This window comes from Chlamydotis macqueenii, chromosome 1, assembly GCF_036417535.1.
Source record: "Chlamydotis macqueenii isolate bChlMac1 chromosome 1, bChlMac1.mat, whole genome shotgun sequence".
NCBI classification, from domain to species: domain Eukaryota; kingdom Metazoa; phylum Chordata; class Aves; order Otidiformes; family Otididae; genus Chlamydotis; species Chlamydotis macqueenii.
In genome coordinates this window covers 87351939-87379342 of record NC_141556.1, presented here as the reverse complement: position 1 = coordinate 87379342, position 27404 = coordinate 87351939, and the positions used below count along the sequence as shown (strand labels likewise).

Below are 27404 nucleotides of genomic sequence, written 5' to 3'. Positions count from 1 at the left end.
AGTGTTATCATTCATAGATTAGAACTGTTAGGATCAAAGGATCACTCGATCTTCTGTATTGAACTCAACAGCTTGAATGCAGTTCTGGAGGAAAACACAGTCTGCATCAGAGGACATGAGGAGCTGAAGAATCCATTACTTCCTTTGGTGATTCTTTCCCACAGTTAATCATACTCGCTAAAAATGTATGATTCTTTTAGATGAGGCAGACTTGAAGTCTTGCCAGCTTCTCCTTACCCTTCCCTCCCCCAGCAGATTTTTTTTTTTTCCTGAGGCTTGTGGGGTATTCAGCTCTGAATCCTGGATATGTTCCAGTGTAAGAAAGTTCACTATGCATCCTTTAAGTTCCCAGAAAACCTCACTTCAACACAGTACTCTCCTTCCTTCCGATTCTGAATTACTGGGCTGACATCCAGGAATCAATTTGTCCACCTTTATTCCCCTCACCAAACAGTCAGCAAGGCAACCTAAAAACAGTTACAGTAGCCACTAGGAAATCACAGTGGCCTACAGCTAACAGAAAGAAAATCAGTTACCATAATCAATATACTTTAAGCAGGTCAAAAGAAATGTTTCCATATGCCAAAATGGTTCCATATTCACAAAGTATGCCACTAAAGAGAAAACATATTGTCTTTATAAATGCCCCTGCATGATTCTTTGTCTTTTTCCTTGGTGTTTTTCAAGTATGTCTGTCTTTATGCTATTTTTAGTCCTTGCTGTCATATATTTACCTTCTGTCCATTTTCCTGTCTCTTTGATCCTTGGTTCATTTGAATTAGTACTGTTTCTCCCCCTCCTCCAGCTCTTGGTTCTTCTTCATGACTGCTGTTCTGTTCCTATGTTTCCATTTCTCCCTGATTCTTGTTCCCTATATTATGTTTTTACATTAAAACATTTCTTACTAAAGATATTACGTCAAATTTCTTCAAAGACATATTGTTTCTCTCTCACTTCCTTGTTTTGTACTCTGTCTGGATAGCCCACTGTCAATACACATGGCAGCAAACAAACCACAGGCTTCACTAAGGAATGACAAATCACGTGATCTTATTAGAAATGTAAAAGATACACGGTTGAGCTCAATTAAAACAAGGTGATTTCTGATAAAGTCCAAATTTCACCCTTAAACACTGCTTGACAATCAAATGGCACTCACTGGTTAGAAGATTATTTTAATGTTCAAATTCATTCTGACTTTTGCTTCCCATTATTTTAAGTTAAAATTCAAGTGCATTAAAAGTATTATCTACTGGTCTTCTAACATTACTGTTTTCCCTTACTAATGATCACTTAGGATTAAATTCTCTAGACAGATTTTTCTGGGTTAACAACTTGGCCACTCTATCCTCCCGAAGTCCCTCACAATTTTGTATTACTTCTCTATCCCAACAAATACTTGTGACTTCACTTCAGAACAAGTCCACAACACAAATATGCTCAGAACATAAAAAGAATTAATACATAGTGCATTGCCTCTGACATTTACTTAATGAGATAGTTTAAAACATATTATGAAATACAACCAGTCATGACAACGCACTACAAGTCCTATCAGCTAGGCTACAAACTTAGGCATGCTGAGTCACCAGTCCCTCATTAGGGTGTATTTCCATTGCAGCACATAGTACACCACAGAGAAAATTGAACTAGCTCAGGTACCAAAGCATCAATAGGCCTATACAGATCCCACACCAATATGAGTATACTATATAGAGCCAGCTTAAGTATCTCTACAGTACACTGCGTAAAATAAAGCATAACTACTTTAAAAATTTACATGTATACGTATGGGTGTGAATACGTAATATGTATAATTAAACATCAGTGTGTTATAATTCCCTAAGAATTGTTCTTAAGTGATCAGCTTTTTCTCCTTACAGCTCTGTCAGTTGCTTTCAAACCAGGCTAGATTTCAACCAGCCACTTGAGAGGTAAAAAAGCTGTCATCCATTTCCAATCTTCTGATCTAATCACACCCAGCTCCCATACTTAATAAGTAAGCATGTTGACCTGACAAACATTCATTCTAATGCAGCTGAACAGACATTGCCCGTGGGCTCACATTCTGCCTCTTACTTGTACAGCAAAATATCTGCTGCTTGAAGCACAGGATAAGTCAACAAACCAACAGTTCCTTCATTATTCTGGCTGTCACGCTTCATCTGTTTGCAAAAGAAAAAGAAAGAAATCACCCTTTTGGCTAACAGTATCAAAGCCTGTGATTTTAATTAATTAGAATTTTGACAAATTTGAGTAACTTATTGTGTAACTCTAGAGAAAAGTGTGCCATGTAAAATCCACTCCTTGCGAATACACACATCCCATTTTATGTCCTATATTTATGATTTCCGTAGATAGAAAAAGGCATCAATACCTGTGTTTCACAGAAAAGAGATCAAGACATAGTAACCAGACACAGTCACCAGGAGAGTCAGTGACAGCTAGGAGGAGAGCCCAGAACTGCATAGACAGAGTACAGTGTTCTCTTCATCAGTTCACGCTGCTCCCAACAATCCACCCACTGTCCTGAAGTTCTTTGCTGCTCTAGGATACGGGTAATTTAAACCAAGATAGTCAGGCTACAGATACTCATTCTGTTCTAGCAATGGCGTATCTACTTTTTGCTTTTAACAATAGTTAAATACACCAAGATCGTTAAAATCTTAATTATTTCATTAAGACTACTCAAATATCTTTACATTTTTCTCACCCTCTCATGCAGATCCTGTCTTCTGTCTACATCTCTACGTGCCTGGAGTTTGGGGGACCTAATTTGCAAAGCCTAGCACCTGTAACACCTATCTGTAGATATGGAAAGTCAATCCAGTCAAAGTTGGATTTAAGAGCTCAGCTTTAGAACCTCAGGTCTGGAAAAGTTGGCTTTAATCTATGCCATGCATTAACGCTGGTTGCTGTATTTAAGTTTTACTGTTTTTATTTAATTAAGAAGAAAAACAGGAAAAAAGAAAACATCTGGAGGTATTTAAGACTGCTCTGAACTCTGCAAGCCAAACTGCTCTTTTTTTTTTTTTCTTCCCTTTTTTGATACTTCTCCCTCCTGCCTTTGGGTTTTTCTGCTTACTGAATGCCAAAAGACAATACAATGAAATTAAATGTAAGAATTCAGTTGATGCAGTCATGTTGTTTAAGATTAAGAAGATGAACACTTAAAACTTTGTAAAGGCAAACATTTAAGTTGCGCTAACTTTATCACTTAGCAGATTTTTAATATTTATAATTTCTATACTCCTCTTCCAATATAGGCTTCTTTTACACCCTCTTCCATAAAAATCTATAGAACAGCCACTCTTCACAGTGGAAAAAGAAAAGCTGTTTATGGAAATCCTTAATCAGCAAGGCTCTAAGTTTCTTCTGCAATATCTTGTAGTTGTTTTGTATTATTAAACACACATTGGAGTAACTCCAAGCATTGTAGCAAAATCAGTTTAACAACACTAAGCAACTCTCTTATTTAGTACAGTTTTTGCAAGTCTCTGCCGAAAACATTATTCTATAGCATCCAGCAGAAAAATGTTCACTGAAGGCAACAAATCTGGAAAGACACATTTTCCTCATTTCACCACAGAACTAAAGAATTACTTAAACCTAAAGCAAGGATAACCAAAGTACAGTTGGTACTTCACAGATAACAAGTATTTCAAGGGCAGTAGGTTCTACTGAATTCTTATACATTTCCTTTCAATTTATGAAACTGTCCATACCTTCCACTGGGGCAAGCGTAGCAGACGTGGCACATTAGTTAAGCACCCAAGAATCCAGGCAAGTTCTGCATGCTGAGGAACCTGAAAGTACAAAGCCAGAAACTATTTTAATCTTCTGCATTTATATGCATATTTTCTCAGAATCAATACAGACAAACAGTATCAGAGAACCATTTATTTTTTTCAGTAAGGTCAAGTGACAAGAAAATGGAAAGTTTTCGACCTTGCATGGACTGAATGCACTACACTCTAGTAGCATAGCAAGGCTCTTGATCCCATCCATTCATATTCTAAAAAAGAAAGAAAATGCTTTATCAATAACAGAGTTGAACGCACATGTAAACTAACCAACTGGTGGCCACTGTGCCACACCCTCCCCACACTCTGAGATAATACATTAGTAATTACAAAACCTCTTTGCCTTTCTCATTTCCAGTCCCCATAAGTTACCTAAGCTTAGTTTCTTCTGCATCAGGGCCCTGGATGCGCTGATTTCCCTTAACTGTCCTCACCAGCCTCACCTAAGCCCTCCACACATACTCCCTGCCCATGGCCCCAGGAGCCCTATTTAAGCTCAGGCCAGACTGCCCCTAGTCCTTGCCTGAGCTACATTACACTGCAGCATGGCTGGCAGTATAATAACTGCAGGTCTTTCACAGAAGCCTGAGTTAACAGCAACGGAACAAGAACAGCTGCTTCAGGAAGCTGAAGCTGCAGAGACAGCCACAAGCCAGGCAGCAGCAATTACTTCTCTGACCAGGACAATGTCCCACAGTATTTAATCAGGGCAGGGGTGGCGATGGTGACAGTCTGGTGATCATCAGACACAGAAAGGTAATCAGTCATATCTGAGGTCAATCCAGGAAGCCCAGTGAGAAAATCAGGGCAGCAGGGACAGGGTTGAGCACAGGTACACTGTGATGCAGATCAGGTGCAGACTGGGGACCTGAGCTTAAGCAGAGCTTCAGGAGCACTGGGCAGAAGGTGTACTGGGCAGAAAGTGAGGCTTGGCAGAGCCCTGGGTGCACCAACAGGCCTTAATGACCCCAACCTGTCTGCAAAACACAAATAACAGCTAAAGTTCCATGTCAAATTTTACAGTACAGCCTGAATTGTCAATTAATTTGTCCCTCAGTTCTGCAATCCTATCAAAGCTAATACTGATCTGCAGGTGAAAGAGAAAGATCACGCCTCCAACCACCCTTTGCTGCAAGGATGGTTTTAAAAGATGAGAAAAGAAAGACCCAGTTTAAGCTCATGCAACAAACTCTTCATTAAACATTCTGGGGGAATTTTAATAGTTTATGTCATAAAGACATTAGATGGAGTGACCATGCTCCTTCTGCTAGGAGGAAGACTTTCTACAGGCAGAGACGAGAAGCGTGCTGTGCAACAGCCTATGTTGGATGAATCCATGTTTGGCTTCTTCACACACACCATTCAGCTTTTGCATTTCCAATATTCAACTTAGGATGAGTAGAACAGGCAGGCACTGCTGATGTATACTCTGTTCTTTAATTTCTTTTCAGCCATTTTGGTCTGTTGCTAGTTAGCTCTATATGAGATAATAATCGAAAGAACAAGGTGATCTGCTCCTTTGCTTTGTTTCATTCACTCTTTTCAATATTAGCAGCTTTGGATGTTTAAGAGCATGCTAACTGTCTCAAAAACGTTCAAAGCTTCATGATTGCAACATGATGTGACAATCCAGATGGAAGGCAGTAAAAAGTGTGTGTTAACAAGTAAGAATTACTAGCATTGTTAATGGCAGTTCCTTTGTTGTCACATTTTAAAAGTAGTCATTTCCTAGCTAACAGTCATTAGACTATTCCAGTTGTCAATGTTGTATAGAGGTATCTGACCTCAAGACAACAGCTAAGCGATCAGAGATATGAAACATTCTAGGTTGATTCTCTTTCCCCCCCTTTCTACCTTCCTCACAGTTGTTCTGTTTTTTTTTTTTCTTTTAATTGCTTACTTGACCTGCAATCTTATGTGCACATGACAAAGTACAGCAAGATACACCAAAAGTACCTTCTGCAAGATACAAAGAGTAAACTGAGCTGTACAGAAAATACTAAGATCAAGACCCTTATTTCATTTAGAAGGAACCACCATCTGGTTCAAAGTGTTTCTTCATTCCTTTCTTCTAGTCATGGATAGAGAGAGATTGTGCTCTGCTGCACTTGTGTTGACAAGGACTCCCTTTAAAAGCTATGCAGTCATTGATCCAGCTCTGTCAGACATTGCTTCCACAGCCAAGACTGCAAGTGTGTTTCATGGCATCAGTGGCTTTGACATTACATCAGTTACCAAAACATCAAGTGATCTAAACAGCATTTGTTCAGTTGAATCTGCAGTTCTGGGTCCTAGCGAGTTATACTCAATTCTAATCCTCAAACACACACAGTCCTTTCCTAAGCAAGGCTAGAGTGCTGAATACTGTGAAGAAAATGCCTGATAAAAGGGGGAGAAAATATTAAAAAGTGCACAGAAGGGCCGAGATTTCAGTTGGAAAAAAAATCAGTACTGGAGCCTAATGAGTTAACATTCATCACCCAAATTGCAGTAACTGACTGTATGTTGGTCTGTGAACCAAGAGGTACTAGGCTTAAACCACAAATCATTTGTCAGACTAAATCATGGTTTAAGCTACTGTGTTTTACTTGGCAAGAGGGGCAGGTAATTGCTGCGTTTGGTCAGTCACCGTGCATCAGCTCAAATGTGGTTACTCATTACGCTACAGTACTCCATCACTTTGATTGGATAACTTTGGATACAAAGAAACTCAAAGAAGTGAAGATGCATATGATACCAGTAAAATAAAGGCCCAGTCTACTCTTCCTTTTTGGCACTGAGCGATACCAATGGATCACAACTGGGAGAAACCATTCTCCCAGAAAATGTCAGTCAGTCTCTTGCTCCGAGACCATTTAAAATTCTGAGCAAATGTCTTCATTAAACAACCCAAACACAAGAACATAAGAAATAACACTGTACTTGATCACAACAGAGGTAGCTGTAGCCTAGCACTCTGTTTCCAGGAGCAGCAGCAAGAGATGGCCTTTACGGTGAGCACATGAGCCTATCGCTTCCTACAGTATCTTCCCCTCATACTTCTCCAGTATCTGTAATTGTTGTACTAGGGAGTATCAGAAGGTATTATCCCTGGCCCAGTCCTGTTAGTATCCATGTTCCCCATGAATGTGTTTCTGAACCTGCTGATACTACCTACTTCACAACCACATGCAGCAACAAGCTCCAGCCTCCAAACCTGATGTGTAAAGAAGTACTTTCATTTATCCGCTAAACTCTTTGGTTCCTAGTTTTGAAATGCCACTTGTTTCTTGTATTGAGCAATTTGGTGAACAATTCCACATCCAGTTTATCCAGTGCTTTTCTGATTTTGTAAACTTTGATTTCATTCACACCTCAGCCTTCTCTTCAAATTGAAGCATCCCAGACTTCTAAATTTTTCCTTTTAAAACAGCTTCTCTATCCCCTGCAGCATCAATTCCCCTTCTTTGTATCATCTTTAATTCACTACCTTCCTTCCTGAGACGCAGACACTAAAGATCTACCCAATATTCAAGACATGGGCACACTAAGATTTTGTATAGTGACAAAACATCACCTCTATCTCGTTCTCAATATCCTTCTTGGCGATATGGCAACAATGACATACTGTTGGCTTTTTTGAAAATTACTTGTGCTGAGCCAATGATTTCAGAGAACCACCAATGATGACTTCAAGACATTTTTCCCTGTGTTGTGACTCATTTCAATATTGTGTAAAGAAGGTTTAGATTACTTTTACCTAGATACTTTACTTTGCATTTATAGCTCTTCTACCATTAATTTGCCTACCCACTCTGTTTTACAAGTCCTTTTGGAGTTTCGTTCCTTGGCATAGCATTTGAGTACCCAGAAGAACTTAGCATTGCCCATAAACTTCTGTTTCCTACCTTCTTCAGGTCATGAATGAAGACGTTAACCAGAATTGCTCCCAGCATTAATTCCTGAGGGACGTGACTACTGACTGTGCCATTCAAAAAAACCTGATCACTATACCCTACTATTAGGCTTTCAACCCTAGCCAGCTGCAAGATTAGTAACGGAGATTTCCTCAAACACTTTTTTTAAAAATAAGAATTGGTATAGAACCCTGTCAAAAGCTTTTAAAAAAATTCAAATCTATTATGTTCCTGGGATGCTCTTTATCCACATGCTTACTGACACCCTCATAGAGTCCAGCAGTTTAGTGAAAGAGGATTTCCCTTTAAAGAAACCATGGTGACTCTACAAAGAGACTGTTTACTCATGCACTCAGCATCTTATTCTTTGTTGAAGACTCTATCACCCCTGGTAATAAGAAAGTCAAAATAATAATTTTGTAGTTTCTGGGGTCCTATTTAGAGCTCTGCTTGTGTACTGCCAACATGACTTCAATCTACTGTTCCTTCCATGGAAACGGATTTGCTGGACCATGAGTGGTCACACATTTAACTGTTGCTTTTGTTGGTTTGGTTTTTTTTTTTTGTTGTTGTTTTTTAAAATTTTTTTTTTTTTAAACACAACGTCCAGGATAGTTGTAGCTTTCTTGCTATTTGTTTATTTGTTTCTGACAATGGGACTTCATTTTCACCTAGCTCCCTTTCTTGAAACAGAACATTCACACCCTTTATTTGGTCTGCTCTCTCCAGCCACAATGCTAACCACCACTATGAGGTTGCTAACAGTGAGAACCCTCCACTGAAACATCCTGAACTAGGCCCTGTGCACCACCCAAAAGCAACTGTAGAACGGCATAACTTCTAACAGACTGTAAAAGTAGGAAGCATAATTTATTGCATCCAAAAAATTTATCTGTACGTCTCATCCTGATAAAGGCTGTATGTGGATAGTTGAAGTGTAATACTGTCACTCTCTGTACTAAATTTGCAGCTTCTCTGATCTCACTTGACATCTCCTGATCACTGTCATCATCTTGATCTGTAGGTCAGCAGTACAATCCCAGTGACACATTTTCTGTTAGATTCTGGTACCTTCACCTACTAGGATTTTCATTTCCCGATACTACTACGAAGACAGGCACTTCCTCCAGTAAATTCAAACAATGAAATGAAACAGAGAAAGCACATCTCATCTTTGTACCAACGTGTCAAATGATTTTCGTTTGCTTCCTATTATTTCCTATTTATCATGCCATCGTAAGGAAGACCTTTATCAAAGAAACATCAGTTTTCACACATTCTTCATTAAAAAGAGTAGGACTGTCAGAGAGGTCTTTTTCTTGCTTTTTTAATTTTATTTTTTTCTTTTTTTTTTTTTCTTTTTTTTAAAGGTCTTCACACAAAATCTAACTACAACTCCAGGAAATAAAAGTATTTAGAGTTCCAACCAATTAAGATTATTCCGTGTATAGCTGAACCAGTAAAGAACTTACTTTGGTTTGTATTTTAAAATCTGACAACAGAAACCTCTGGAGCTATAAGATACTTTATGAATGCCCCACCTTCCCGGAAGAGAATAGATAATGATATGCTTAGCTCTTCTTCAACTAAGACATCAGTTTCTCTGCAGTGCTCTCTCCCCCAAATACCCCAGTATAAAAATACTACAAAATGCAGAAAAATAGAACTTATCTCCAATGAACAAAACTTACAACCTGTGACAGTTCCTGAACTGTATGTCAAACCAGCTTCCAAGAATGTCACAATCATCGGTAACTCTGAAAAACGGCTATCTAGTCCACTAAATCCTTCATGTCAACTCCTGCTACTTTTGTGTCCCGAAAGAATATAATAGCCTGTTTTCAGTATAAACACTATTTTCTCAGTAAATATTTCTTGCAGCTTGGCTGAAAATATTTGAAGGACTAACAGTCTTGTAAGTCCTCTATTTATTGTTTCACTTACGAAGCCAGCTATTTCCCACTTCGCAGTTATCACAAAAAAAGTTCAACCAGATCTATATAGTGAACCCCTCTTTTTAGACTGCCCAAATCATACCCTTTGCTTTTCCCAGTAAATACATCAAGTTTCTCTCTTTTTTCCTGCTCTGTGCTCTTGCCCACTTTAACACAGTTTTCTTTCCTAATCTGTTACAAGTCTGCAAAAACCATCAACATTTCTCAAAGGGTCGATATGGTCATCTCTCTGCTATTACCAGCGACACATTTCCACATTGCATTAAGCATCCCCCACAGCCTGGCTTACTAACCACTAATCAAAGAGTTATTTTCAGAACAAACTACTTAGATTCCTTCTTTGTGGCCTGACAAGCTTGAGTCTGCGTAGTCAGATTCCTTTCATTTCATTTTTTTTTTTTAAGCACGCTTACTTAACAGAGGTGACCACTTCGCAGTGATAACGAGCAGTTATCTAGAAGGCACAAACATCTCTGTTTCTTCACCTGGCTCAGTGCCCTGCCCCTTCCTCTTCACAGACAAATGGCTTCTTAATTGTTCACTTGTGCAGCTATTTGATGTTATTAAAATTGGATCACACTGTACTGCTGGATCATCTCTGGGGTGTTCCATGCTGAAGTAAAATCTCAGGGCTTCTCCCTGCAGATCTATTACTTTGTCCTTGATCCTAGCTATTCCCTACCAAGTTATTGCTGCTATTCCCTGGCCACTACCACAGCTGATGATACATACACAGAAAACCAATAGCTACTTTTAGTTCAAGTAATTCTAGATGACTTCTCATGCTGAAACATACAGCTGAGAAGGACAGCAAGCAATGAGATTCAAGAACAATAACAGAGGGAAAGGGCATGGATACGGTGAGCAGATCTGAAAACAGGCAAATCAGCAACACTGGAACTCAGCTTTCTGAGGCTCATTATACAAAGTTGTGTGCCGGTAGCTGAAGTGGCTTCCTGCATAAAGAGATGCAGTGATTAATTTTCAAGATGGATTTCCTCCAGTTGCAACCTATAGCCCTCCTCTGTAAGTGACTGCAGATTTGTTGCATATCCGTTATGTGGAAACAGCTTCCCCTCAGCAGTGTAACCTCATTAAATGCTACATTTTAAATGGACAATAAATTTCAAAGATTTTATTTTGACAGTGTAAAGGACAAACAAACAAGTCTGGGGAGATAATTTGGACAGCTATGCACTAAAAGAAGACTGAACAGAGGAGGGAAAGTACCCTAAATTTCAAAAGAAATGGAACTTTTAAAAATGATTTTTGTCTTTCCTGGAAGCGCCAGTTAGTGCTTAAAAAAAAAATTAAGAGGCCTTTAAGAAGAAAGTGCTGCTCACATTTATTTTTCTTCAATAAGATGTAAGATTTTATTAATGCCTAATGTTGCAAACAATATGTTCAAGATACTTGGTAACGTATCTCTACATTAAACAGCTAGAGAGAATAACAGGGCCATAAACAAGACAAATTAGACTGCTCTTGAATCAAATGCTCACAGCAACTGAACACCCAGTGAAATACTTCTATGACAGAAAATTTGACATTGTATCCCAAATTCCTGTTCAAAGAAGTAATTCAAGTGTAGGTAGAATATGTTCATGGTTACAAAAGAACATCTGATTTAAAGATTATGTTAAGCAATGTAATTGGGGGGTGGTTATCTAGCTACCATTGCTAAATATATCAGTATTTACAGGTTTCACTATTACACTTGAAGAATTTAATAACTTATCCTTGCTTATATTTGGACAAAACTTACAGAACTAAGATCTGTTTCTCCTTTCCAAAGAGCCTGACCAAGAATACCCTGCTGGAATCAGATTATACTGCTTGTAAACTCAGATAGAGCACAGTAATTTGGCCCAGGCACTCTTTTCCCTCCCTTTATTCATTATGAAATGAACTTGCAGAAACATTCTCCTAGTCTAACTGTTTGAGTAATTAGCTCACTGTATCCAGAAGACCAGTGGAGAGAGGAACATATAACAGCTACACAATAATATGAAATAAACCAGGTAAATTAAGGAAGGAAAAAAAAAAATCCTACTTAACCACGACTTTTCATCCCACTGAGCTCTAGTTATGTCTAACCTAGTCTTATGGAGGAGAAAACAGAGGGATGAGAGAAGCAGAATAATTTTCTAAATTAAATAGTCACATACTTCCTCTTACGACAGGAAGTTTTCAATGAACCATGCTAATTTAATGGACTTAAATGAATTTACAAGCTCTGATGCAATGGAAGCTTTTAAGCCCCTCTGAAAATTGGACAAGAAGTAGTGTGAATCCATTCAAATTCTGCCCACAAAACAAAGCAGCTGGATATTTCTGGAAAATAACAGCAGTGAACAGTTAGTGCACACATTTAAATTGTTGTATTTTGGCTTTTGGAGTTAAGGCTAAGACAAATTGGCAAATTCCCTCCTCCCAGAGTTACTGCTTCAATTTGCTTGCACACTGCAATAATACTGCCGCTGATTATAGTAAAAAAATAAATCACCCCATCCAGAAGGCTGAAAACTGCAATTTTCCACCCAGAAACTTAATGTTACATTGTCCAGAAACTCACAGGGCTCCCAAGAGAAGTGTTAGTGCAGCATATCAACCACTGCCTGCTGAATCAACTCTGATGGAATTTTCTTTTCTGTTGGGACATTTAGCATGTGTCTATCACGACAGGTAGGCAGATAGGAAGAACAGCCCGAGACCACATAAAAGCAACAGCAGCTTCTAAAATTGTTTTGACTGTGAAGCAGATGAGATACAAGATGGTTACGGATAAGAACTGAAATGTGTATTCTACCCAACAGGAATCAGAGAAAATGGTTTATACCATATAAGCTTACCATGTGTGCAGATTGCTTACTATCTTCGTTATTTCCCCCACTGTAGTCCTTTTTGTTTTTAATAAAACATTCAAAATTTTATCAAAGACAACTGTTACAGCTTTTATCAGTTATGGTATCATTTAAGGAATATATTTGTCCTTTCTTCTAGTATTCTCAGGATATGTTGTAGAAGTCATTATTCTGTAACTTCTCTTTTATGCCTGTTAGGCAAAGGCAGCCACTCAAAGCATATCTTGACATTATTTTCTCCAAGAGCAAAGAGTGTTTCATACATCTCACAGCTGTGCTCCAAATAAAAATGCCTAATTTTGAAATAGGCATTTATTTTTATTCTTACAGAAATTGTCACTCTTCTATGACTTGTCTTCCTACTTAAAATTTAATTAATCAAGCTGTAATGAAAGAGCTTCTCTCACTGGGAGGCCATTCTAGTGTCCAACATATTCCACAACTGTGTTTTCCTAGATACTCTAACTGTTTGTTTGTAACCCTTCACAGACAATGTAGTTGCCAACACTACCCTAAATATTCATCATCATCCTTTTGGTTTCTAAACATTTTCACATTTCACTTGCTCTTTACAGCCACTACTTCCCTAAGCTGGAGTTCAAGTTTGTATATAGTAATATAAATGTGGGAGGTATCTGGTGAACTGCTATGTATGGAGACCAAATATACAGCCAGCTATTAACTTTCTGTTTATATATGTTATAAAAAACTATAATTTACAAATGGTAAATTCTGAAGCTTACAAACCTAATTTTCATCAGACTAGCACTTTCCATTTATAGGTAACTTAGCTGTATACCTGATACATAAGAACAGAGGCCATATACCCTCTAAGCAATACAATAAAAATCAGTCTATGCAAAATTCCTCTCACTTTTATTTCATTTTACTTGCAAGGCAAGGACATAACTGAAATCAGTTCTGGGACTACAAGACAACTGCACCTGTATCCTTATTATATTAAGTCCTTTTGGATCTAGTGTAATCATGAGAGGTATCTGTTGTCACCACACTTTTTCCCAGCAGTCAATCTGTGATTGATTGTTCAGCCTTTTGTGTCTTGCTTGTATTGGAAAGGATGATAAAACATGGGAAAACTCTGCAGGCAGGTATTTCAGATAGCTCTGGATTAGAGATACGATCTGCGTAAACCCTGCTGTAAATAAAAGCCTACTGACAGTGTAACCCTTACAAAATGCACATGCCTTTCGAGAAACAAATCAATATTTTTTTCCACATATGGCAAACATTTTCCAGAGAAGCAATACAAGCAGCAACAGGAAGAACAGAAAGAATAAGCCAAACAAATAAACAAACAAACAAAAATCCCTCTTCAGCAATTCTAGACTATTCTTGCCCAAGTTAACCCAGAGGAAGAGGACACAGGAGCATTTACAATAGTGACTGCACAAGCAATTCCTTTAATGGGAGCTTACCATTGCTAGCATACTTCTGCAGTGTAAGAATTTCATTCTGCTATATACTGCTACAGAATCAGGGCTCTAGCAGTCACTAGTTGTAGCTGATTTTGGTGATTAAAACAAAAAGTTCTTATTTCATAATAATTTAATCACGTGATGTTTGTTTAAAAAAAAATGAACAGAAGTGTTAATCAGAAGTAACTGCAGTAGCATTTCCATGGTCTATACATTTGGTAAGTTTCAAAACAGAATTGAAAATACAGCAACAACTGTAGCATGTTAACCTATACTGAGAACTCTCTCATTTATCAGTTTGATCTGGTATTGAAAAGAGAAAGCTACTTTGCCCACAACCAAATACTTAAACCAGTTCTCTATTTGCAACTGAATTTTCACAGCTTTCCTGATGACCTCTGGAAGTACAATCTATTCCAGCATACGATCAGTTTTGCTCACTTTGCTTTACACCTTAGCCAAATGTCTGTAAGCAAAAATTGTGGCTTTTTAGACCACCCTTGGAGACTACTACAGTGGCTGAAAAGGAGAGGTCAGTTCCTTTTTTGAAAACTGAGCAATTACCAATCCAAAAATCAAGCAATAAACTTTCTTGATTAGCAATAGCTGCAATCCATCTTAGACCTTTGTTTTTAGGAACAATCATCTTGATATGATGACATTCCATAATGTACTATTTCATTATCATACTAAAACAATAATCACATTAGCAAGGTTCCTGTCTCCTTTCCTCGCATCAAGAGCTACACACAGATATTCCTTTCTAATTGCTTCCAGAGAAACGTCTGGTCCTGTCAATGCAACTGTAACAGACTATAGTGCATCTCTGGAAATACCTGACCACTACACGCAGCTTGAACAGACTTGTTCTGGGGAAGCCAACAAATCACTTCAGCTTGGACCACTAGTGAAACCAGTCGGGATTCACAAATAACAACTGTAATGGTCCTTCTTCTGCTTGCAGTGTGACAATGACCTAGATCTGACAATGACCTGATTTGCTAGAATCAGCCACTTCCTGAAAGTTGTATTGATACACGTGTGGTAAGTATTAGTAAGAATATGGTTCAAGACATCAGACACTGCCCACAGAAAGCAAATAATTAATGGTTTGGACTGAATAAGAAGAATCACAGAAAGGTTTGGGTTGGAAGGGACCTTTAAAAGGTCATCTAGTCCAAACCCCCTGCAAGGAGCAGGGACATCTCCAACCAGATCAGGTTGCTCAGAGCCTCATCCTGCCTGGCCACCTCTCTGGGAAACCTGTCCAAGTGTTCCACCACCCTCATTGTAAGAAATTTTTTCCTGATGTCTAGTCTGAATCTACCTCTTTCTATTTTAAAACCATTACCCCTTGTCCTGTCACAACAGGCCCTGCTGAAGAGTTTCTCCCCATCTTTACTGTAGGCCCCCTTTAGATACTGGAAGACCGCTATCAGGTCTCCCCGGAGCCTCCTCTTCTCCAGGCTGAACAGCCCCAGCTCTCTCAGCCTGTCCTCATAGGAGAGGTGCTCCAGCCCTTTTATCATCTTCATGGCCCTCCTCTCGACTCGCTCCAACAGGTTCACATCCTTCTTATGTTTGGGGCTCCAGAACTGGACACAGTACTCCAGGTGGGCTTTCACCAGAGCAGAGTAGAGTGGCAGAATCACCCCCCTCGACCTGCTGGCCATGCTTCTGTTGATGCAGCCAAGGATGTGGTTGGCCTTCTGGGTTGCAATTGCACATTGCCAGCTCATGTTGAGCTTCTCATCCACCAGCACACCCAAGTCCTTCTCCTCAGGGCTGCTTTTAATCCATTCTCCACCCAGCCTGTATTTGCGCTTGGATTGCCCCAGCCCATGTGCAGGACCTTGCACTTGGCCTGGCTGAACTTCATGAGGTTTGTACGGGCCCACCTCTGCAGTCCGTCAAAGTCCCCCTGGATGGCACCCCTCCCTTCCAGCATGTTGACTGCACCACACAGCTTGGTGTCATTGTCAAACTTGCTGAGGGTGCACTTGATCCATGTCACCAACAAAAATGTTGAACAGGGCTGGTCCCAATAGCTATCCCTGACGAATGCCACTCATCACCAGTCTGCACCAGACATTGAGCTGTTGACCACCACTCTGAGTGTGGCCATACAGCCAATTCCTTATCCACTGAGTGGTCTGTCCATCAAATCCATGTCTCTCCAGTTTAGAGAGAAGGATGTTGTGCAGGACAGTGTTAAATGCCTTGCACAAGTCCAGTTTTTACCTCTTCTGCTTTGGTTTTAATAAAAAATAAATAATTTTCCCCAAGTCGAGTCTGTTTCGCCCGTAACGTTAACTTTAAGGATCCTTTCTTGTCCTTATCTCAAACCTTGAGCCTTTTTTGTTATATTATCTCTCCCTATTCCCTTGGAGGGGGGAGGAGTGAGCAAGAGACTGTGTAGCTTGGTCTCGAGCAGGGCTAAACTATGACAGTTGTCGATTGTATTGGTTCTGTAGAAGCATCACTTACAGTCCTTCATTTTTTGAGTCTGATACTTTCTCTCTGGGGACTCAAAGGTTCAATCTTGCATTATCACATTGTGAAAGATATAACATGCTTTCTGTGGCTGACTGCAATGCAAGATTCTCACTCATAATCTGCTGGCTTCAAGGAAAGTCTCTGTGTTGACTTTAGCAAGACCTGGAACAGCAGCAGTTTGCCTTTACTCGTAAGAATATAAGAAAAGCAACACCGGGATAGATCAAATACTTGTCTTTGACAGTAACCAAGTACAGAAAAAAAATACTCTCCCAACTGTGGCTGTGGCACTTCCTGTAGGAGGTGACACCTCAGGTATATAACAGTCCTCAGTAGATTTTTCAGATTAATCTGTCGACTCCTTTTCTGAATTCATACACATTTCACCAGGCACTGTATCCTATGCCAAGGAGTTCTGTAGCCTAACTGTGGACTTCATGAAATGCAGCACCATTTTGCCTGTGTTGAATCTACTAGGTATTACCTTATTTTGATACCCATTAGCTCACGTTCTTACAGTGGATAAAACAGTTGTTCCATATCTATTTTCTCCACTTCATGTCCAGTTTTATAAACCTTTACTTTATTCCTCTCTAACCATCTTTCTTTTAGGCTGAAGAGTCCTCTCTGTATCTAGTTACTGATCCTGCATTGTAACTAACTGAATTGTTCAATTGCTGGAAAACAAGACAAAACAAAAATCTCCAGACTTGTTTTTACTGCATCACTGGCTTATAACTCACTTTGTGGTTATTCCAGTTAATGTCAGCCCCAATGTTAATGAAGTTAAGTCAGAGTAGAGCCAAATTAAAACTCAAGCTGGTAACTTATTTAAAAGGATAAACAGATTTGAATTTGAACAAAGGGTAAATTAATTTAAACATACTTCCACTAGAGTTCTGAGCTAAGCTATCTAGATTGTTTTTTTAATATAGAAGAAAAGTGAAGCAGGAAGTGTATCTGTCTTCATAGTTTCAAAAGCCACTAGGAATATGGAGCTATGATTATCATTTGCAGTTTGACCACCACAGGAAACTCTGCCTGTAAAGAACCAAGTTCAAAGGTCATACCGTGATTTCATCTCACACTGATAAAATTCAGACCCTGTGCATATCACCTTCGCAGTTCTGTTGCAAGTCGGACATTCGATTAAAGATGTCTTCACAAGAGCAGAAGCTATGACACATCTGCCTCTGTAGGAAATTACAGAAGTTTGCCAGTTTAGAGCCAATCACAAAGTTAATCAGTCAAGAAACTAGGTTGTGTTTCAATAAAATGTAGCATGCGATAGACTAGGCTGACATGCGGCAAGTAGGAAGGTAAGCTCTGTACCCCTTGGGGTGGTCAGGAGAAGCAGCAAATATTTCACATACCAATTATCAGATAAGGTGGAAAAAAGTGCCTATGAAAATGAGGTTATTAAAAAAAAAAAAAGTATCTCAGAGAAGACAGAACTCCCTGGTGATTACACTGGAACTGACACAAAACTCACCATGCCAATCACCTGTTGGAAATACTGTGCAGCTGGCAGATTAAGTGGTAACTGCCAATATAAAACCATAGAAACATAGAATCATAGAATTATAGAATGGTTAGGGTTACATGTTTTACTTGCCTTTATGGTTGCACAGACTATGTTTATGCATTTATGAGTTAACCTTTTGTGACTACAGTGAGACTTACCAAGCTAAATTAATGCTCTTCTAACAGGTCTTTTTGGTGTATTACTCATAACTTGCACAGGCTTCTAGCGCTGCTTGGGAAATTTAAAACGTGCTTATCCCTAAATGAACTTCTCAATCATGATTTCAGCCACTTCAAAACAGCAGCAAGGGATAGGTCTGAAATTCTGCACTGCTAACATTTTCTACGACCACTGACACAAAAATTATAAAGGACTTCAGCAATGCTATGCTAATTCATTAACATATCTGGAAAGGCACTTAATGAGAAACAAATCTAATACAACAGGAGCACTAACCAGTGACTGCCGAAACAGGAAACACTTCTTTGGGTCAATACCACAGGCAAGGACAGCAGCAGTGGTATCCAGGATGTTCTGGCGCAGGACAGCTGGCTCCTTGGGCATGGTGAGAGAGTGCATGTCCATAATGCTATATAGCACCGAGCTGCACTCTTCCTGAAGATTCACCCAGTTCTGAATGGCTCCAAGGTAGTTACCCAGGTGAGGCGTCCCAGTTGGCTGAATACCAGAGAAAATCCGCTCCATGATTACATTCTGTTACAAAGCATTGGTAAAATTAACACATGCATTTTTTAGACAGATTCTTTTATATTTTGAAGTCATTAATAAAGCCGCACATATGCGTCCCTCTTCTCTCCTCCTGTCGGTATATTAATGTATAAATCACCTCACAATTGACTAGAAATAATTGCAGTCAGTCAGTCAAAATACTCTATCTTACTGCAGAGACTGACAACCAGTGTAATTTTAAGCAAACTGCATATGCAAACAAATATAGCTGTAAACAAGATCAATGAAAATTAGATCTCAGAAACCAAGCGGTAGATTCTGTCATCCTTTTTTGTGCCAAAGCTGTATGTTTCTCTTTAGTGCATTATCCACTCTGACACAGAAACTTAGGATCACAGCATAGAGAAATTAAAATATTTTTGTTGTAAACATATGCAACATCCAAGTAAATTGCCATCTTAACTTCCACGAACACTGAAATCTTATTTTTCTAGCTGCAAAGAACACTGAGCCGTTCCTGAAAAAAAATCTAGACCTTGACCCAAAGGTCAAAGAATAATGAAAGAGATTATCAAAGTTCTGAAACTACACATCTTGGCAGCAGTAGAGTTTCTAAAAGGGCTCTACAAAGAAATACTGCTATAGCTTACAATCACACCTGGAATACTGTGGACGATCTGTACCAGTAAAATGTCAACAACTGAAGAGAGTTCACAGAGAAACAGCAAAAAATGATTAAACAGCTTAGGTTGTGAGCAAAGATTAAAAAGTTTAGAACATGCATAGCTTGGCTAAGCGACAGTTACCATCCTGGAAAGTTTGTTTTCCTGCATCCCAGCCCTCCATCTGACCATTTTCTCACTGCCCCAAGCTGTCAGCTTATGATCAATTGCCTCCCCAACCTTTCCAAATAATTCCACCATACTCAGAGAGTAACTCAGCAATGTTTCATGTGAAAATACTTGTTATGTGCCAAATTGTAAGAGCATGCAAGACTGCTCGACTTAAAAATGAGGGTCCCATCAACCTCAGCAGGGAGCCCCAGCCACAAAGCTGCACAATACAAACCCGCAGACTCAGTTGTCCTGCAGGAACATCAACTTCATTATGCCTCTGGCTGCATGATTTTTTTATCCTGCTAAATTTTATAAGCAACATCTATAACAAAGTAGAGAGAATTTATTTATTGATGTAGTCCATTTTCATTTCTGTGCATCTCTTACAAATGTATGGGGGAGAAAAAAAAAAAAAGTCATACAACTATGAAACCACACAAAATGGCAGTAAAAGACAAGGCCGAGTACCATTATTTTTAACTACTAAAAAAAGGACTTTAAATTGACCTAATTAATTTTGACTCAGACTCAATAAAAATTAATGAGAAACTGTTCCCAAGTGGAATACAATTTTTTTTTTCTTTTAAACATTATCTATAGTTCAAAAATGCCTAGACCGTTTCCTTCAAAATGTGATGAAAAATTCTCTTTGCTTTCAAAAGGAAGCCTGTTTTCCAGATAAAGATAATTTTCTTAACCAACATTTACGTGTTTGCACCGACAGGTAAAAGCAGGTTTGGGCTAGCAACATGCTAACTTCTCCTCCTTACATAAATACTTACACATTTAAGTTTGGGTGGCAACTCCCTCACCTCACCTCACCTCAAACATCTGGTTGACTTCCAGGTATATTCTTGAGTCAGTTTTGTAGTGCTCTTGGAGAACCTCCAGCACAGGAGCTGCAAGGTAGTCACTGCAGTGAAAAGCACACCATTTCCTCCAACAGTGATTCTAACTTCTAGTTCTTGTGCTCCAGTTCTTGACCACCCGTGCCTCTTTTCTCCATTACACAAAAATGGAATTATGCTACTGAATTTCTTGCTTGTCATTTAATCCCTTGTTTTTCTAGGAACCTACATCAGAGCATTCATCATCACTCGCAGAAGCCCCTTACTTCCCACTAAGCTACTACCTGGCCCAGGGACTGCAGCCAGCTTTCTGTTAACACTGAGAAGGGCCAGGTGCTCACCTAGAGAAGAAGGCATACAGAATCCTAACATATATAAATTAAATTAAGTCTTGTAGAAATTCAGGATTCACTAGGCTTCAGAGCCGTGCTTCTGTTATTAAGGGTGTAGAGCAATTGCTAGGCAATGCAACACATACTTCACAGGCATAACATTTGTCTTTTGCTTCTCATGTTCCTACTCTTCACCAAAAGAATAAGAGCTCAAGAAGAAAACAAGGCTGTAAATAGATGATTACTAAGATGGTGTTCTGCCCATACAGGGATCCCAGAGCAGCTGGTTGTTTGTCAGAACACAAATCTCCCTGTCTCCCCCCACTCAGTTGAAATCCTGATGCTCCTTCCCACAAATATTTCTTCCCACAGTGCTTCCTGCTTTCCATTGCTCATTTATATGCCCATTGTGCTTTTCTACATAGGCTATAGCTTCTTACAGCCCTACTCTCCATTTTCTTATCAGATAGTTTCATCCCTCCTGTGCTCCTATACTCTCTTCTTCCTCCACTTGTGCTTCCCCATCCTATGCTCCCCAGAAGAGCTCTTGCGTGGTATATTAAGACAGTAAGGAGGCACAGAATATGCCATATGGTAAGGAAGCTATTACTGCCTTGACTCCAGTGACTTTATATAAAATATGTTTCCTACCTGCACTGTTAGAACAGTTAAGAAATTTTATGACGTTCTAGAAACCCGCTATGGAGGTGCATCAAATACAGTACGTTAGGATGACCGTGTTAAAGCATGGTGCAGAAACTTGCCTATCTGCCAACTAAAGTCTAGACAAAACCAGCATCACCCGAAATGCCTCCTGATGTTATTGCTTCCTTTCCCTGGGACTCTGAAGCTAGTGCTACTTCAGTGCGGAAATAGCTCTACCCCCTGAGGTAACTTATACCAGAAAGCAGGAATTTCTGTGCAGCCAGCACAGATCAGCTCATGTACCAATACCCTGACCCAAAAAGAGCTGGCACCCTGAGCCTGTAGAGAACAATTCTGCCTACAAACCTTGTCGGTCCCCCAAGTCATGCAGACGCAGTCCCTGCTTCATATGCTTCCCACAACATGTTTGTTATCTGCTTTTTCTCCTTCCCAGATCACAGTAGATTAAATCTTTATGAACATATCTGATATACTGGCAAAATTATGTCTCCTAATTTGAAACTCATACACTCAAATAGATGGTACAAACGCAATAGAGACATCTAAGTAGGTGGTTTGAGAACAGTCTTCACCAAGAAAATAGAAGATATCAGTGTTTCAGCATACACTACACATTCAAATTCTGTACTAACTCTAAATATTTGAAGGGTAACAATGAGCTAATTAAAAAAGATAGGTTTATTGTAACACTATATAAGTTAGCATCTGGTGACACACTACGTGTTGGAAAGAGAATGTCCAATTACAGTGAAAAATGGACACAGCCCATATAAAGAGATAACAAAGTTCTCTGTCAATCCAGTAAAGAGTACACCTGTGAAAGCAAGCATGATATCTTTGATGGTGCCAGTACATTCAAATGGTAAACTACTACTTATAAAAGGTTTATTCAGTATATGGGCAATAAATACCAAGTTAAACAAGAGAAACAAACAGTAGCAGTATTATACCGAGTCTAAGCTCAGCAATTACTTAATCTAAGTATGGAATTTGCAGAAACAAGTAAATCCAATAATGAAAACTGAGCTAGGCTGGACCTGGGTAAAGCACTAGCAAATACATCACACAGAACAAACCCACACAGGCTCCCCAGCTGAGGGATCAGTTGACTAGAAGTCTTTCATCTTTAACTCCTTTGATTCCATTTAACAACATGAAGCACAAGATGTTACAACAAATACGGTGCTATGAAATATTCCATTGTGTTAGCAGACGTCTATATTAAAAAAAAGCCCACACAAAACACCCTTAAAGGAATCTTGGATTTCTAGCACTAAAAATATACAGAGAACATTGCTCCTTTGGAGAGAGTTTATGTTCCCTGTTTGTTCACTCTATGAGAAGCAGCGGGCAGCATAGCAACGTGGCAGGGGAGTTCTGCCTGGTACCATGAAATCATGGGGCTGGAATGCACTTCAATGGAGCTGTTAGGCCAGGGGATGGGAGCTGTGTGCTCTAAAGTACTGGAGTTGGAAAAGGATAAAAACAAAAGGAGTGAAGACTTCCCAGTGGAGCAGAGTGAAAGCCACAAGACATGCAGCTCCAGCCCACAGGCACTCACTCATTCAGACATCTGTAGTAAGCACAGTGTGAGCCTGCTGTTCATATGTTTAACTCTGTGTTGTGTGTGCACCTACACCAGTAGTGCTGCACGTTAATCTTCACTCCTGTTAAAAGCATGGTATCTGACAGATGTTTTAACATCTATTATTTGTTTTCTCTCAATATGACTTCTGCATGGCAATTCCAAACACCACAGTGCATTTCTCAGCAGCATTTGTAAATGAAGCTTGGCCCAAACCCCATTAAGATTCAGGTGTTCTCTTACCTAACCTCCTTTTTCATGATGAGATGAATAACTGCTGCTCCTTATACTGAAAAACTGTCAAAATGTAAATGCTTTCAAATAATCAGGAATAAGAATCATATTCTTGTCCTGCAGCAGGATGGCTAAAGTTTGGCCCTGACACCCTGCAATATGGCCACATCAATTTTCAATGCAGAAGAGTATACTGGAAGAGATAATAGTTTCCAAAATCCAGTGCTGCTCTCTTGGACCCAAGCAGAGCTTTTCTCACATGCCACACCTGTAGTAAGGAGAGCTACAATTGTCAAGGCCTCAGTTTAGCAGTTAAAATCACACTCATTCCCTCAGGACACAAATGTGCCAGAACTGGAGAATATACCAAAGTTGCTAGAGTTAAGGAAATCCTCTCTGCATGTCTCCTAAAGACCATCACAAACAGCTTCATTTCTAAAGGAAAGAAGATGTTAACAGCATGCCTGTCTAATTGAAAGACTTTAATGAAAGAATGTTAATAAAGTCAACTTGATGCTGTTCAGTTATATAGAGAAACATAGGTATAACACACAACTTACTGATTTTATTAATGACATGGGCAGACTGACTCGAAGACCACTGAATCTTACATCTTTGAGGACAATCAAATCTTTAGGAGAAACAAGCAAACTGCTTAAAATTTATGCTCACAAGAATCTACCAAAGCAAAAATTCTTTGAATAAGGAGGCACTAAAAAAATACAGCTACCTTAGACTGGAGTTTCAGTTTGGTTTTGGCCTTTAGTGAGCCAAACTATTTTCACCTACTAAGCATGATCAGCCATTCTGTATCAGAAAACACCTTTCACTACTTACAGGAAACCTGGAGAAGGAGGAAATCAATTTTAGAGGTTAAAATGTTCACCTCAGAAAGCAGACACAGGACCTTTTTGTTTGTAACAGAGCACACAGAGAAGCATCCAAACTCTTCCGCAGTTCAGCAGCGCTAAACCCTAAAAGCAGCTACGCAGTTCTTTGGATGCTGGTAGTTGTACATTTTGCATTTCCAATTGTGTTTAAAAGCTTTTTGCAACCTCCAGAGCAGGATGCCATATGGTCTTTAAACCATCTGCAGCTGTAGAAAAAGCTTCACAATAAAGTGTCTCTATTTCATTACGTGACTTTCAACCGACTCAAATTTACTTCGTTAATACCCTCTAATTTAGACATCTGTACAATTTGAGTACATATTATTCATATATAAATATATATATAATTGATATCTAAACAACACAACAGCTACGAGATATATTTTAAAAAGCCAAGCATCTACCCAGGCAAAACATTTACAAGCTTAAAAACTGAAATTAAAATATTAGTAGTTACTTTAGAGAAGTCTGTGAAAACATGTCTGTCTTAAAAATTAAACACTAGAGAGTCTGGAAAGTAAGAGTTCAAGATAACGTTAAAAACAAACATGGAAGTTTACAGCTAACCATAATCTAGAACTGTGTTTCCAAACTAAAAATCAACTAGAAAGCAAAAGACAGTTCCACTGCTGAAAGCATTTAATTGTATCACTGACCATGAGCTCCTACCATGAGCTCACCACCACATCTGTAGCATCTTAAATGGTAAGTCTCCCTTTTTTATTAGAATAAGCAGCCACCTCCGCCTCCTTTAAAATTACAGGAAGTTAAAAGATTTTTAAGGCTTCACCAGGAAGATTTTTTTTGTTGTTGTTGTTTTTTAACTGATCAGAATAAGTGCCAGGCAGACCCAAGCATGAAACTCTCATCATAGTGAACCACAAACCACAGATACAAAATACATCTATTGGAGAGGTAACTAGTGATTTGGGAAGACTCAAATTGTGTTCATTCAGAAGAAGAAACCAAGTCAAGTCTCTGAAATTGCTGAGAATCCACACTGAAAAGATCCACGCAGATCAAAACACGCCATGTCACTAGCCAATTCCTAGTTTCCTGACTATACCTTTCATGTTTAGCTTTATGAATTGTGTGAGGGTTGAATACAAGTATTTACCTGTTGAGTACACGTATTTGCCTGGCACAGTCAACAGAAAACTGGTTCTCAAATATGTAATAAAATCAGTCAGAATACAGTTCCTACACTTCACAAAGGAGTTACACAAATAAAATCAAGTGAAAGCATTCACAAGACTTATGTTTTCAGAGTCCCTCTTCTTTGTAACTCCACATAAATATTGCCATCATACACTTGAAATGACAGCAGACAAGCTACAATTACAAGGAAACCTTACACCTTACAAACATTTTCACCTTTCTCTGGGTTTTAAAAACAGTAAAAGCTAGCATTCAGTTAAGGATGTAGGAGAAAGCTGCCAATAGACAGTTCTCAGGACTGCATAGGAAAACATTTACACAATCACATAAAAGTATAAATAAAAGTAAGGCTGGTTAGAGTCTGCTTTAGGCCTATTATTTAATACAACAGACCACAAGATGATGACATTAATCCTGTCCTAGAAGTACAGAGGCAGTACATCTCAGCTTCTCACTCTACCCAGTGATGGGGGAGATGGAAACTTACATTTCAAGACCTCTACTAGCCAGATATAGAGGTCTAAAAATAAATTCCCAAAGAGTCTTTTGCTAACTGTATTTTTTGAGTAACTGAAAGTAAGGACAAAGTTTCAGACTAATTAATTTATTTAGACTTTGTTCATAAAGCTATCCAAGCAAACTAAATGATGGGAGATAGGCTTATGCCTCTTATCTATAATGTATCTAATAAATATTTGCATCTTTACATTAAATAAAGGCTTGCTCACAAGCTGACCGTTGGGCTGAAACATAAGCAAGATATTTCAGACCTTAAAAAAAAACAAACAAAAAAACCAACTGTTACAGAAAATCATGACAGTATTACAATAGCAGCAGTACAATAGCAGCTGCAACAGAAATCACCCTGCAACCCACAGAGGTGGATAGTATTCACATGCTATAGCATTTAGCCACTCTGCTTTATTTTAACAGCTATTTAGTGGGGGCAGAACAGGTGAAGAGCCAAGTGAGATCTGCAGCATCAGAGCTAATTCTAAACACAGGTGGTGGGCACAGCGGAGAGAGCAGGAAGTCGACAGGAGAATCACTGCTGACATCTATGACAGGAAAGATTGATGGCTTCCCTCTCTAGTTTTCCCCACTGTGTAGGCATGCAGGGGGTTGGGGAAAGGGACGGAGAAGCTGCTGTGCTGGCGACATAACACACCACACAGCCTCCACAGCACCAGGGCTGATTAATGAGACTGGAACGACTCAGGAAACAGCGAAGGATCATTCACAGACTTTGCTCTTCTTGTTATAATTTTATCCATGACAGTTCGTTTAGCTCTAGTTGTCCCAAACTGAAGCTAGCTCAAATTTGTCAGAGGAAAAGAAAACGTGAAAGTCAAAGGGAAGAAAGAGCAGCATTAAGCAAACACAGACACGAGTAAAACACACAAATTGGAAAATGTGAAATTTCAAACATGAAGATCCTCCCAACAGGGATCAAAAAGGGAAGAAAAACACTCCCCAAACGAAAAACTTGCCTCAATCTCAGAGACAAAAGAAATTCTTTGGCTGACAAAAGTCGCCAACTACTGCATCTTTTGCATCTGTCTATGATTTTTTTATTTCCCACATTAATACTTTGCAACTTCAAAGCTCTTGTTGCTAAAATGATATGCTCATCTGTTAATCTTGGCTTAGCAAAACCTGTCTTCAGACAGCTATTAAGTAGCAAAATGAAGGGAAACCAGACAAGTTGGATTTTACTAGCTAAAGCATAAATTTTAAAGCCTAATTGGGACAATTTAAGTGTTAATATTACTAGAGTTAGAAAAAAAAAATGAAGGAAAAGGAAAATTTAGAAGCAGTCTCTGTAGCATAGACCGCTTCATTTATTGCTTTTTAAGCAATTACATCTCTGCAAGCTTGCTGTAGAAACCTTTAAAACATGTTTATCTTGAACTCGTAATTCAATACATCAAATTCGTCTGGTACAAATGCTATTTCATCATGTGTAATTCTTAAAATTAGGGACTAAAGAACTAACATTACATTAGAAAGAAACATATTTAGACCAGAGAAAGTTTTCAGATAAATAGCTTCTGAGAAAGGATTAACTTGTTGCTCAGAAACTGAACTAATTTAAGATTTAAACAGCTGCTTGGTAGCCCCTTCTTGAATGTCAAATGCATTTATATTTAAACTTCAGTAAGATTTTAATATTTATACTTAAAATGAGAA

At 38.9% G+C, this 27404-nt stretch overlaps 1 protein-coding gene across 3 annotated transcripts in view; it reads right to left on the bottom strand.

The window, feature by feature from the left end:
- The window catches only part of WARS2 (tryptophanyl tRNA synthetase 2, mitochondrial), a 50415-nt gene that overhangs the window by 7356 nt on the left and 15655 nt on the right, over window positions 1–27404 (bottom strand). The window contains exons 2-6 of one of the 3 annotated variants that reach the window (XM_086760575.1): window positions 25951–25984; window positions 23727–23797; window positions 18432–18689; window positions 3726–3806; window positions 2080–2165 (exon numbers count right to left, since the gene is read on the bottom strand). In XM_086760575.1, the coding sequence (XP_086616701.1) occupies window positions 2080–2165; window positions 3726–3806; window positions 18432–18689; window positions 23727–23797; window positions 25951–25966 (512 nt within the window). In that variant the 5' untranslated portion in view covers window positions 25967–25984. The remainder of the gene's footprint in view (window positions 1–2079; window positions 2166–3725; window positions 3807–18431; window positions 18690–23726; window positions 23798–25950; window positions 25985–27404) is intronic. The other 2 variants (XM_086760583.1, XM_086760591.1) reach the window with 2 other exon arrangements.